Source organism: Papio anubis, chromosome 4 (assembly GCF_008728515.1).
Source record: "Papio anubis isolate 15944 chromosome 4, Panubis1.0, whole genome shotgun sequence".
In the NCBI taxonomy this organism is placed as follows: domain Eukaryota; kingdom Metazoa; phylum Chordata; class Mammalia; order Primates; family Cercopithecidae; genus Papio; species Papio anubis.
Window position 1 is genome coordinate 104,182,432 of NC_044979.1, and position 13,326 is coordinate 104,195,757.

A 13,326-nucleotide genomic window follows, 5' to 3' on the forward strand; every position below is an offset into this window, starting at 1 on the left:
TATATCTTCCAAGAATTCTTCTCTGACCTCCCAATTCCCACAGTTTCTAGATCGTCTTCTTTCCAGAACTTACTTTACTGTTGTTTTGAAACAGCTTTTGATGAGTGTGCCTTTTCACTAGACGGTGAGCTTCATGAGGGGAGCTCATGTCTTAGTGATTTTGGTTCACTGTGATGAACACATTATAGATTTGTTGAACTTACAAGCTTCATTGTGGAATCAAACTCTTTTTTAACAACCTTTGTCCAAACTAATGACTTCTGGCAATCCTTTAGGCATGTCTGACCCAAAGCTCTATTTTTGTGCTCCAGACTTACCTTACTTGGTCTTATGAGAATGTATAATGGACCTATGATGAAATCGCTGATGACAAAATGGGACATCCCTGATTCTGTCTTACTTACACTGTGCTTCTGTTTCTCTCTAGGTCAGAGGAAAGTGTTTGACCTCCCTTTTGGGAGCTGCCTCTTTCGAAGTGATGTTTATGACAATGGATCCTCATTTCTGTACGATAACTGCACAGCTTGCACCTGCAGGGTAAGGCAGCTCTGAGAGCCTGTGGTCCAGCAATGATAGGGTTTGGGTTTCAGTGTTAGCATCACAGCCACAACCAAAGCCAATGGTGTGTTATTTATTGGGAGGAAGCATTAACGATGCCATTTTACAAGGAAAATCATACTCAAGGTCACCAAGAATTTACACATAGCACTCAAACTGTAGCTCAATCATTTTCTAAGGACCAAGAAGTTAGCTCCTTGTAGTGAGAATCAGGCTCCGAGGGCCTGTTCTGAGGATTTTCTAAAATCAGACAAACACATATGGCAGTGCCCTCTGGCTTTAATTATCCAAGATGAATTCTCTAACACACCTAGCAATAAAAATTGCTTTTAATCACATTCAAGAGAAGAGGAAGGCATGGAATTACAGTTCATCACAAAGATAAACCTGGCAGTTTAGGAAGAGAGTATTTATGTGTTGTTTATTGTATCATGTCTTATTCGAAGCTTTGCTCATTTTTTCTCAAAAGGCAACCAGAAGTCTAATTACTGCTATATAAATAATTCCACAGCTTCAGAATTTTAAAGGGACACACATCACATATTCGTAGACTATACTTATGCTGTCATTTATTTTGGAAGCCAGGAAGAAATACATTTATCAGGGAGGACTTTAGGATTATTCATTAGTGAGTTAATGAATCACATCTGTCTGACAAGTTTAGAATACACTTTGGTAGTGATGGTTGTTGTTGTTTGTTTTTAATAGTTAAAGGTCTGGAGAGGGAAAGAGGGGAGCTCTACTCAATGTCAGTTATGAGTCAATAGCTGGGATTAGAGCTCAGTAGTTCTTGATTACATGCTTTGTTCAGTAGCATGCACCACTTCAGGGGGTGGTTGGGTAAGGGCTGAACTGTCCATTCCACTGAACACCAAACATGAGTAATTCCTGAGCCTGAGAATACCTTACTGAAGCTTCTTCCTCCTCCCATGGTTTGTGTTATCCTGTGCTAACCACATAGCACCCCCTTCTTGCCTTGGCCTTCATTCTCAGGACTTCTCCTCTCCACTAAGAATTTCGCAGGAGATAGCTTCCTCTTGGGATACTGAGCCTTTGATGAAACATATCACATTCTCAATTCTCTTGCTCACAGGAAAGCAAGGCATCCCATGAATGGGAGTTAGTTATACTTGCCGTGCTTCGGGTTCATGGGTTCCGTGAGAGATGATTAGGTAATACGTCTCAGTGCTTAGCAGGAAGTGTAATTAATACTCTTCCTCCAAAAGGGTGTTTCACTAGAGTATGAATTCACAGTCATCTTGGGGATATTAAATGCTTGAAAAATCAAGCTGCAATCATTTTGAGTAATCAGTATTATTTTCTGTCTGCTTTGAGCTTCCTTTTCTAGTATCCCTCCAGTGTTTCTTATGATTTCCATGGCAGGTGCAGGAACCTGTTGAATATGATTTAATACAGTTGGCTCTTTGACAATGTGGGGGTCGGGATATTGATTCCCTGTACTGTTGAAAATCCATGTCTAATTTTTGACTCCTTAAAGACTTAACTAATAGCCTACTGTTGACTAAAAGCCTTATCAATCATATAAACAGTCAATTAACACATATTTTGTATGTTCTATGTATTAAATACTGTATTCTTATAACGAAGTAAGCTAGAGAAAAGAAAATGTTATTTAGAAAATCACAAGGAAGATAAAATATATTTACTATTTAATAAGTGGAAGTTGATTATCATAAAGGTCTTCATCTTCTTTACATTGACTAAACCGAAGAGGAGGAGAGGTTAGTCTTGTCTCAGGGATAGAAGAGGCAGAGGAAGTGGAAGGAGAGGCAGGAAAGGCAGGCACACTTGATGTAACTTCTATTGAAAAACTTTCTGAGTGTAAGTGGACCCTTGCAGTTCAAATCCATGTTGCTCAAGTGTCAATTGTATTTTTCTGCATGCAGGATGGTTTCAGGTCTCTATGCCATCAAATTTGACAATTCCTCTACCAGCGATGTTATTACCATCTTTAAATGTGTTTAGCAGATGCTTCTTCATCCATAACAGCCTATCTCAGGTGTCATACAACCTGAGAGGCTTTCCTGACTTACCTGGATGGGTAACTTTCCCCTTGTCTTTGCTATCTTTACACCTTTGCTAGAGTTGTGTTTACCACATTATAATTGCAATTTGCTTGATTACACGGTTATCTCCCTTCTTACATTGTGGAGAACCCCTTGAGGACAGAAGTACATTTATGCATCTCTGTATTTGAATTCTCATTGTTTAACACAGTGCTAGGCACCACAGTCTAATGATATGTACATAAAGCGTGCTCTCTCTCTCCACACAGACACAAACATACACAATGAAAGCAGGGAGATCTACAGTGAAGTATGCATTGTTTGAGAGGTAGGGAGTGCCCTTGTTTTTAAACAAGAAATCAGGATATGCGGCTTGACAAAGGATTATTTATTTTCCAATTTAAGTTGGTTTATAATAGTTTCTATATGCCGGGTATTTTACATTTAAGAGGCACAGTAAACCTGAGAAACAATAGGCAGAAGAGCACTTCTTTTTGAAATCAAATCATACTTCTTTAACTTACAAATGATATCAACTCTTCACCTTCAGTGGATAAGTGGCCTGGTCAAAGTCACTCCACTCCAGTAGAGGTCTGGAACCCAGGTCCAGTTTTGAAACTGTTCGTTCAGTTCCTTGGTTAGCACAGAACACACTTGAGGAATCTTGTCCTGAGGTGGTGCATTTGCTCTTAACTTTTACTTTCTGACCAAAGATATTGTGCCTTTATGTTAAGCTCCAAAAGGTGGCATAAAGCCATGGAGGAGACCCAAGAGAGCACTATTAGTGCAGGTTGCGAAGAGGTAGAGGGCAGGAAGAAGGAAACTGGTGGTTCGTGGGGAGCTGGGCGGTCTTGCCACAGGCTGGTGGAGTGGGCTTATCAGTCTCTGGAACGTGAAATCATAAATCCTTGGGAGGGAGGGGTTGCGTGCCATAGTTTCCATAGTGCCCTCATATTCTGGTCTAGATACTTAATCAACAAATCACATTTTGAAGTGAATGAAATATTTATTGCAATACATTAAAATATGGTACCTTACAGACTTTGACACAGATAGTTATGGGTTATGAAAGGAAGGCCAGGTAGGATGTTTGGTAGAGGTGAGAATCATTTTTAATTTCTAGTTTGCCTTTGGGCCCCTAGGACTCTACTGTGGTTTGCAAGAAGAAGTGCTCCCACCCTGGTGGCTGCGACCAAGGCCAGAAGGGCTGCTGTGAAGAGTGCCTCCTACGAGTGCCCCCAGAAGACATCAAAGTGTGCAAATTTGGCAACAAGATTTTCCGGGTATGTCATGAGACAAGCACATGGGAACTCCTGTATTACTATGCTGACAATTAAAAAGCTCCAGACACGAGGCAAATTGGGTTATCCCATAATTTCTATATACATATACAAATGTATATGTGTGCATATATTAATAGAATGTATTTATATTACAGTATTATATATACATATATAGTTAGAATCAAGTGCAGAGAATCAACCGTCTGAAAGATGTTTTTCTTGACTATATTTTTGCTGAAATATGTTAAGCCTGTAAAACCTGCCTGAATACCTGGGAGTACCTCTTCTCATTGGAGATGCTTAATGACACTTGTCAAGGTGATGATCCCTGTCAAGATCCTGATGGATCTATACAGCTTGATGCTTTTAGAAGTTTTCCACAAAGCTACCTTTGCAAATAAAAATTTTCTCATTTGGAAGATATTCAGATAAGGATGTGAACAGCGTACGTAGTTGAGCCAGGTGAGAGAGCTCTGCCCAGCTGAATGGAAAAGGTTGTCTTTTGGCCATCTGTTACCAATCTCAGGTGCATTTTACATTATTTTCTGAGGACCCCAAGTGGGAAACAGTGCAATGGCCATTTAAACTTCAAAATGAAAGATGGTTGGCTTTGTCCAAAGTACCTCCTACCTAGTCCATTTTCCCTAGGGGTGGAAGGAGTCAAATCACTGTGTATCGAAGGTGTCACCTCATGATACCCATGAGAATCAAGACCCACATAAACAAGTCAGTTGTGGTAGCTCTGCAGGCATGCTGCACTGAGCCAGACTTCCTATCATGCTGAAGTAGTTGAAGGGAGAGGTCTTGGTTCTGATGGAACAGTAAGAACACATGAGGTGTCACATGGTCTCGCTTGTAAGTGGGAGCCGAACAATGGGATCACATGGACATGGGAGGGGAACAACACACATAGGGCCTGTTGGGGGGTAGGGTAGAGGGAAGGAGAGTATTAGAAAGGATGGCTAATGCATGCTGGGCTTAATACCTAGGTGATGGGTTGATAGGTGGAGCAAACCACTATGGCACACGTTTACCTATGTAACAAACCTTCACATCCTGCACATGTGCCCCAGAACTAAAAATAAAATAAAATAAATTAAAAAAGAGAAAACAATTGAGGACAAAAAAAGACATAAGGTATCATGCCCAGTGAAGAGGGAGGCATGTGTGTTGTATTTACACCAGGCTTTCAGAGATGCTCATATGTCCTCTTGATGTAAAGTCTCCTCCTCCTTTGTCTCCAGAACACCCAGATGAAACAGCCTCACTCTCACTATGGTGCTGTGTGCAATGCACTTTCTTTCTTTCTTTTTTTTAGATGGAGTCTCGCTCTGTCGCCCAGGCTGGAGTGCATTGCCATGATCTCGGATTACTGCAACCTCCACCTCCTGGGTTCAAGCGATTCTCCTGCCTCAGACTCCTGAGGAGCTGGGATTACAGGCGCACGCCACCATGCCTGGCTAATTTTTGTATTTTTAGTAGAGATGGGGTTTCGCCATGTTGGTCAGGCTGATCTTGAACTCCCGACCTTGTGATCCACCCTCCTTGGCCTCCCAAAGTGCTGGGATTACAGGCGTGAGCCACCACGCCCCACTGCAATACACTTGTAAGTCACCTTGTAAAAACGGTTCCTTTAAATGACTGAGGCTTAAAATTATTCACGGAGACACGGATTCCTAGAAATGTGTACTCAGAGAACTTGGAACAGTCTGGTGTCCTTTAAGGCAGATTCAGTCGGGTCTTTCTCTCTTGAAAGGCACTAGAGGGTAGACAGTCCTTAAAATAGCTTCAAAAAGTCAGGAAGGGAAAGAGGTAGGGGAATCATCCAATATCTCAGCTGTTTCTGTTTTTAACAAAAATCTGCTTCTTGGATCTGCAAGCTCAGGAAGGAATCCTTGTTTTGTTTTCACCCCAACTCTGTTGTCTGTGATCTTTTTTACCCACAAGCAAGGATGCACATCCCTGCCTATCCTCCAGAGGTACAAGGGCTTTTTGTGTATTTGGCATTCACAGATTATACATTTCATGAGTGAAAGAAATTCCTTAAATAGCTCTTTCTGTCTGAGCAAGGATCTAGTCCAGGAAATGAATCCCAAAGTGCTGCCCTGCTTTTTGAGAGGAGAGAACTAGATAGGCAGGGATGGGATATCTATGGCACTTGGAGTCTTCTCTCTGAGCTCTGCATTTTCAGTGACTTGCCCATCAAGTGTCTGTCTGAGCACTGGGAGTCATTTGAATTAGCCTCTCTTTTATGCATGTCCCATATGGGCCAGAACCATGGCACATCTGGTAATTAACCATCTCTGGACATCTCAATTAACTATTGGTGCTTGGGATGGCTTAAATATTTTAGTCTTATCAAACAGGGGAAAATTAGATTACTGTCATTGTATCATGTATGAAAATTCAGGCTTGGTTTTCCCCTAGGGTGCAGCTAAGTAAACAATGATTGACAACAAGATGTAAATATGCCTTGGTTAAACACACAATAATTATTTTTATATCCAGGAGGAGGAACACACACACACACACACACACGCTTGCACACAATCTGAAATCTTCACTAATCTTTATCTTAAATCAGTTGGGTACATACAAACACCTGAGTCATTTAGTCTAATGATGGCATCCCTCACTCAGGGCAAGAAATGCTTTCCTCCATGGAGAGATTACAGTCTGTTGCCTCAACTCCCGTCAGCCTCCAGCTGCTGACAGGATCCTGTGTCCTCTCTTGTAGGATGGAGAGATGTGGTCCTCTATCAATTGTACCATCTGTGCTTGTGTGAAAGGCAGGACGGAGTGTCGCAATAAGCAGTGCATTCCCATCAGTAGCTGCCCACAGGTACGTTTGGAATGCGGATCGACTTTACCTCAGTGTCCTGAGAAATGTCCTGTGTGTGGCACGGTCGCATGCCATCTTCCAAACACCGACTCCAGCTCCCCCAAAGCCTCCACGTTCCTGAGTAGCCAAATGCCCCTTGCAAAGTTTGCTCATTCTTTTTGCAGATTTTATCCTTGCATGAAAATAGCTTTTGCTTTGCTCTTGTCCGAATTCTGATTTCTTATTGACTTCTCCCATTCATTCTGTAAAACTTCTCCAACTCCTGCAAGATCCGTTTCTTTGCTTTCTTTTGCCAGGTTTTGTTTAGCATCGTAACTGTCTTTTGCCTTTTCCTCTTTTCTCTCCCTTCTCAAATCAGAGCTTTCCTGTTATAGATATTCAAAGTTACATGTGGTTGTTTATTAATATTTCCACAAGGGGTTTCTCCTGCCTCACAGCATCCCCAATTTCTTTGCTGAAGTTTTCTCTCTCTAATCCTGGCCTCCATTGTAGCCCCAAATGGAAATAGCATCCTTATGGAAATATCTCTTTTCAAAAACTCATAGCTCCAGCACACTGAATAAAACAACCATTATCTTCTAAAGCATGAGATTCATTGAATTCACCTCAGCAACTTGAAACCTTTTAAAGTTTTATACATTTTGGGAAAACGTCAACCCTATTCAATACCTTCCCGTGAATGAAAAAATATATCCATATATTCAGGACATGTTCTCCCTTCTCTGTTATAGACAGCTTTTAATTTTATTCACATCTGTTATTATTATAAACAAAAGTTGCTGTTTTTACTTGAGTGCCAAATGAGGCACAAAAAAACAACAGCTGTTGCTATTGCACAACTGAATAAAGAGGAGAGGAAAAGAAGAGAAAAAAAAAAACACCCTAATTAGTCTTGCTTTAAAAAGCCTCAGACATAAAACTGAAAGCCTCCCATAAAAGAAAAAAAAAAAAAAAAAAAAAAAAGAAGATACAATAAGTAGACTTGAACACGGTCTGCTTATAAATATTCATTGGGAAAAATGGGATCACATCATTTATGCCAGTCCTCTGGGAACCCTCGCTGCTAATGAACTCTTGCAGCACATGTTAGTAATAATGGGCTTCCTTATTCTACAAGACAAAAACAGGATGCTGTGCCAACCTGGTGGCTCAAGTAACTAGCCTCAGCAGGCCGCCGTGGAGTTTCCAGCTTCACTTGAATTCTGCCACTTGTAGCTGGATTGATAGTTTTCATTGTGCTCTTGCTGGGGGAGGGGAGGGCGGGGGGAGGTCAACGTTCTTTATGTCACTGGTGTCTCATTAGCCTTCCATCACTGTAGACCACATTTGGGCCAGGGGCATCCATCCCTCCAAGCAGAGGCCTTTCCCTGCCCCACCCACCCCCTCCACGCCTTGTCAAAGCTTGTTGGTGCCCCTGCCAAGGCCCCTGCCTGAGGGACCACCTTTTTATTTCTAGGCTTCCTTCCAACCACTCCTCCAGTTCACACTTTCCCTTCTCAGGGGCCCGCAGGAGATCTTTGGAAGATAACTCGGCTCTATCTACCATGGAAATCTTGTTAAAAACTTACTTCCCCTCCCCTACATTGCCTGGGGAAATTTTGGGGGAAAAAAAAAAAAAAACAGAGAGAGAGAGAGAGTAGCTTGTATTCCCTGCTCTGTCTTTCCTGGCTACTGCATATCTCTTTTTCCAGATGTAAATGTCTCTTGTGGAAGAAGGGTTTTATGATTGGATTCCCTGTCTATCCTGTCCTGCCCCCGCTCCCCACCCCGCCATCCTGCAACTCCCCTAGATGCAAAGGAGTGCCATTTGTGAGAAGGGCTATGAGGGCTGCAGTGGGGACTGGGTCATCAGGACACTGTCATCTCTCCATCTCTAATACGTACTGAGATTTTATAGTCACAACGCTAATCTCATTTAATGCTAACGTCACCCCTCTGAGGTGGGTGCTATTTCTAGACCCTGCTTATGGATGAGCCTGCAGCATGACCAGAGTCTTACAGCTAATTGCATATTACCCAGGTGCTCTGACTTTGCAGCTTGTACCTGATTTATTCCCCCATCTAATTTAGTGATATCATCACTGCCACTTTCATTTTCTGAAGACGAGAGATGGAAGTTTCCACTGAGATGTGGATGTAGGGAATTGTAGTCATGTTTGGTTGGGGCCTTGGCTTTAAGGCGGCTCTGCTGCATTGGGATAGAGCACCTTAATCCTCTTGGGGCTGTCATTCCCTCGGCCTGAGCTGACCTCATTTGGCTTCATCTGCAACTGCTTTCAGTCTTGAGAAACCAAAAGAGACCCCTGTGCCAAATTGCAATTGACAGCAGAGCTCTAGGCAATGAAAATATGTCGTGATGCTCCCGCACTATGGGATGGCTGGCTGGGACTGAGTTTTAAGTCTCACTCAAAGTTGTCAAAGCCTTTAATGTATCATTTTAGGCCTAGCTGATGCAAAAACAAATCAGACCTGATTAAAGATCTTCAATAATTTACCAGAATCCTTTAAGTCAATCTGATTTTTTTCTTTTTGAGTACTTAAGCCTACTCTTGATGGAACTGACCAGTAGTGAGTGAGTGAATGAGCAGTGTGTGAGCTGTGTGGCTTTGACATGAGCCTTGGCAACCTCTCCGTGGTCTGTTTCCTTAGTTCCCTGTAAACAGGGGATGAGGACAACCGCGTGTGGAGGGTTATTGTGAAATTTAAATGATAAAGTATGAGGAATGCATAGCACTCAGTCTAGCGTATAGCAGATGATAAATATTAAATTATCTTAAAGAGAAAGGACTCAAGAGGACAAAACTCTGCAGGGGGAAGAAAATGTCCTTTAGGGTCAGACAAAATTAGGTTTGATTTTTGGTTCTACTACCCTTGTGTTGCATGACATCAATTTCTTCACCTATAAAAAGGGAAATACTCAGCTCATAAGGTTCTTGTGCATCTTAATAACAGTGATTATGAAATCTCTAATGTTCATTAAATCTTAATAGGTCATAAGTATTAACTCATTAAATCCTTATCACTAACCCGACATTGGGTAACATAAGTAAAATATTGAATAAGATGTTTGTTATATAACAAGTGCTCTCTAAATGTTAAACTTCTTCTACATTTCTTTTTCTCTGTGATTAACCATTGAGTCGGAGATAAGACAACTAATTTTCTGATATGAGTCCTAAGAATACGTCACCTCCTTTAAATGTCATGCATTAAAAAGACTTAAAAGACGTGCAGTGTAGGAAATTGCAGTGTATTTCCAGAAAGGTAATGAAACATTACCCAGTGTTTCAAAATTCTCAGCTTCTTTGGCTTTGAGTACATAACAGTTATTCAACATGGACAACCTGCCACTTTCTGAAACAAGAAATCTGACTGAATCTGATCTGTAGCACAGATATTGCCCATATCCATAGGGCTGATGATTCCTGAGTTTGGATTACAGTTTACTGTTTAAGCTTCTCCAACAAGCAAAGACAGAAAGAAGATCTTCTAGGGATCTATAGGTTGACAGATAATTCTCATTTTTATGTGTGTGCCCTTGGTCTCTAAAGGGCTAGATTTGGATACCAATGAAAAGGTTGAGTCCAGACTGTCTTCATCTTCCTTCCATGTGAGAAAAATCACACTAGTGAGCCCTTTAGGTATTATATTTCTTGGAGGATAAAAACAGGAAAGTTTACTGAATGACTTTGCCTGGCCTTAGAAGCTGATACTTGAAACTTCATTTTCAACATCATCACCACCATCTGGGCATTGAGTTCAAGTACAGCTTGGACTGATTTCATTGGTTTATCTTGTAATAGATTTTAAAAAGATATTTGTCCTCAGCAGACCTTTTTTTTTTTTTTTAACATTAACTTTTTATTTGTTTTTCTTCTGATTAGGGCAAAATTCTCAACAGAAAAGGATGCTGTCCTATTTGCACCGAAAGTAAGTTTATTCCTTTGAAAATATGCTATTAGTATTTGTTTTGCATTTTATAGTGCGACAAGAAAAATAGGGGTGTATGTTTCCCCCACATTTTATTTTTGTAGGTATATATAGGATGGGATCATCTGACTTCCCTACAGACATTTTACGTCAATTGTAATTCTCCCACAGAAGTACAATTGAGACAAATATAGATACTTCCATCAGAATTTGTTGCTATGAGAAATTAAGAAGATAAATGGTTTGATTAGGTTTTAAAAAGGACCAGATAACTTAATGTGCATTTTAACTGCTAATAGCATTTGTAGTCATCGCGGTTAAGATAATGCTATCCGGTAAAACCAAACATTATACAAAGTCTAGGAGGGGCTTTCCTTCTCCCATTATAAAACCAAACGGCTGCACTTTCTGCTCCCTCACCCCACCCCCACCTCATCACCACGTCACCTGGGTGCATCCAGTCTTGTTGTTGGCAAAGAGAAAACAAGAAGTCATTGGGCTGATGGTTTTGCCATCTTATTATGTAGTCATGTGTCACTTAACAGGATGTGAAATGCCTTCTGAGAAATGCATCCTTAGGCGATTTTGTTGTTGTGTGAATATCATAGAGTACACTTACACAAACCTAGATGGTATAACTTACTATACACCTAGCCTATATGGTACAGCCTGTGGCTCCTAGGCTACAAAGTTGTATAGCATGTCACTGTACTGAATACTGTAGGCAATTGTAACACATGGTAAGTAGTTGTGTATCTAAATAGAAAAGGTGTAGTAAAAATACAGTATTATATTCCAATGGGACCACAGTCCTATATGTGGTCCATCATTGACCAAAATGTTGTGTGTGATTCATGACTGTTTTTAACTGTATTCTTGAAAGTTCCTTCTAAGCATGGCCTATTCTGAAAGCCGCCTGAGACTGTACTACTGATCATCCAGACAGAGCATAGCAATAGCTTCATATCAGTCCCACATGTAGACATACGCCTAGATCTATTAGCAAATTGCCGTTTTAGTCCTCCTGAAATTCATATGGTTTTGAGATAGCTTCCTGGAGTGTTTTACTGAAAGAGGCGTATTAGTAATGTCACTGTCAAGTTAGTTCCCATGTATGATAAGTAGGATTAACAAAGTCATAAAATCTATCAGCGTATTTTATGAGCCAGTTATGTTTAGAGAAGTGGACTGGAAGACAGTTGAAAGCGGCTTTCACATGGGCACAGGTTTGTTCTTTCCACTTCTCTAAAATAGAGTTTACATTACTAGAATACTAGACTCTGTTGTTTTTTTAATTGATTAGTACCTTTGGACAATAGATATGCAGGGTCATTATGTGTGTGTGTGTGTGTGTGTGTGTGTATTTATATAAAACTATTAAATATAATATTTATCTACTATACATGTTACTATTTTTAGAAGCAGAGAGCTATTAAATAGTTACATATTAGATAAAATGCTGGTTGAATTACTGAAAATTTAATTATAGATTTAATAAAAGGGGTTTACTTTAAAGATAATGAAGTAAATAAAATAACTCAAAGGAGGCCAATGAAATATGACTTAGTAGAGAATAATGCAGGAAGACAAATTAGCTATGATTAACACACCAGTTGATTTAAAAACACGTGTACAATCTAATACATTTAATCATCCTCCCAGAAACCCTGAGGAAAGGGTTTGTTTATGGATGGTTCAGAGGCTGCCTTCCAGTTAATTCCTTTCTGGATGAGCAGAATAGAGTCTACATTGATGAAGTTTTCCTCTGTGTCCATGTCAATGGAGATGTTTGCATTTCCCCATAAAGTGTCTCCTAGTCGAAGCAGAGACAGACCTCATAGGAATGACTCTTATTTTCCAGTTAACTCTTTCAATTTGCATGAGCACAGACTCATTACATCTGCCAATCACATTGTTGTCAGGCAGGATCACTGCTTAGCAGCTTCATAAAAACATATGACCAGCTGGGCGCAGTACCTCATGCCTGTAATCCCATGCCTGTAATCGGGAGGCTGAGGAGGGCAAATCACTTGAGGGCAGGAGTTTGAGACCAGCCTGACCAACAAGGGGAAACCAATCTCTACTAAAAATGCAAAAATTAGATGGGCGTGGTGGTGTGGGCCTGAAATCCCAGCTAGTCAGGAGGGTTGAGGCAGAATAGCTTGAACTTGGGAGGCAGAGGTTGCAGTGAGCCGAGATCATGCCACTGCACTCCAGCCTAGATGACAGAGCGAGACTCTGTCTCAAAAAAAAAAAAAAAAAAAAAAAAAAAAAAAAAAAAAGCCAATCTTGTAAGAAACAGTCTAAATCTTGAATTATTTGACTTTATTTTGCAAGGATCAAATAGGTGATTATTGAGATAGTTGAGAGAAAAGCTACATTATGTTATTAGTTTATTCATTATGAGCTGGACTTTCCATGTCTAGAAAACTGGTGACATCATAAAGAAAAAGAAAAGAATACAAATGGAAGGAAAGGTATTATAAAATAGGAGCAAGCTTTAAACTGGTAATATTAAGTACCATATTGTGTTAACCACGTGAATAAGCTCATGCCTTCTATCACTGAGAGAGGCAATTGGCAAGGGAGAAAACCGCCCAGCTGGAGGGGCACCGGGAGGACAGTGACTCTGCACCTGCATGGAGCAGGTCAGTCAGTGCTGGAAGAGCCCATGCATGTGGTTCTC

General features: G+C 40.6%; 1 protein-coding gene across 3 annotated transcripts in view; it reads left to right on the plus strand.

Annotated features, from left to right (window-relative positions):
* Nucleotides 1-13,326, plus strand: part of BMPER (BMP binding endothelial regulator) — a 243,831-nt gene that overhangs the window by 142,342 nt on the left and 88,163 nt on the right. For all 3 annotated transcript variants that reach the window (XM_009203122.2, XM_009203124.2, XM_009203123.3), the window contains exons 8-11: nucleotides 428-537; nucleotides 3,728-3,868; nucleotides 6,606-6,710; nucleotides 10,595-10,640. In XM_009203122.2, the coding sequence (XP_009201386.1) occupies nucleotides 428-537; nucleotides 3,728-3,868; nucleotides 6,606-6,710; nucleotides 10,595-10,640 (402 nt within the window). The remainder of the gene's footprint in view (nucleotides 1-427; nucleotides 538-3,727; nucleotides 3,869-6,605; nucleotides 6,711-10,594; nucleotides 10,641-13,326) is intronic.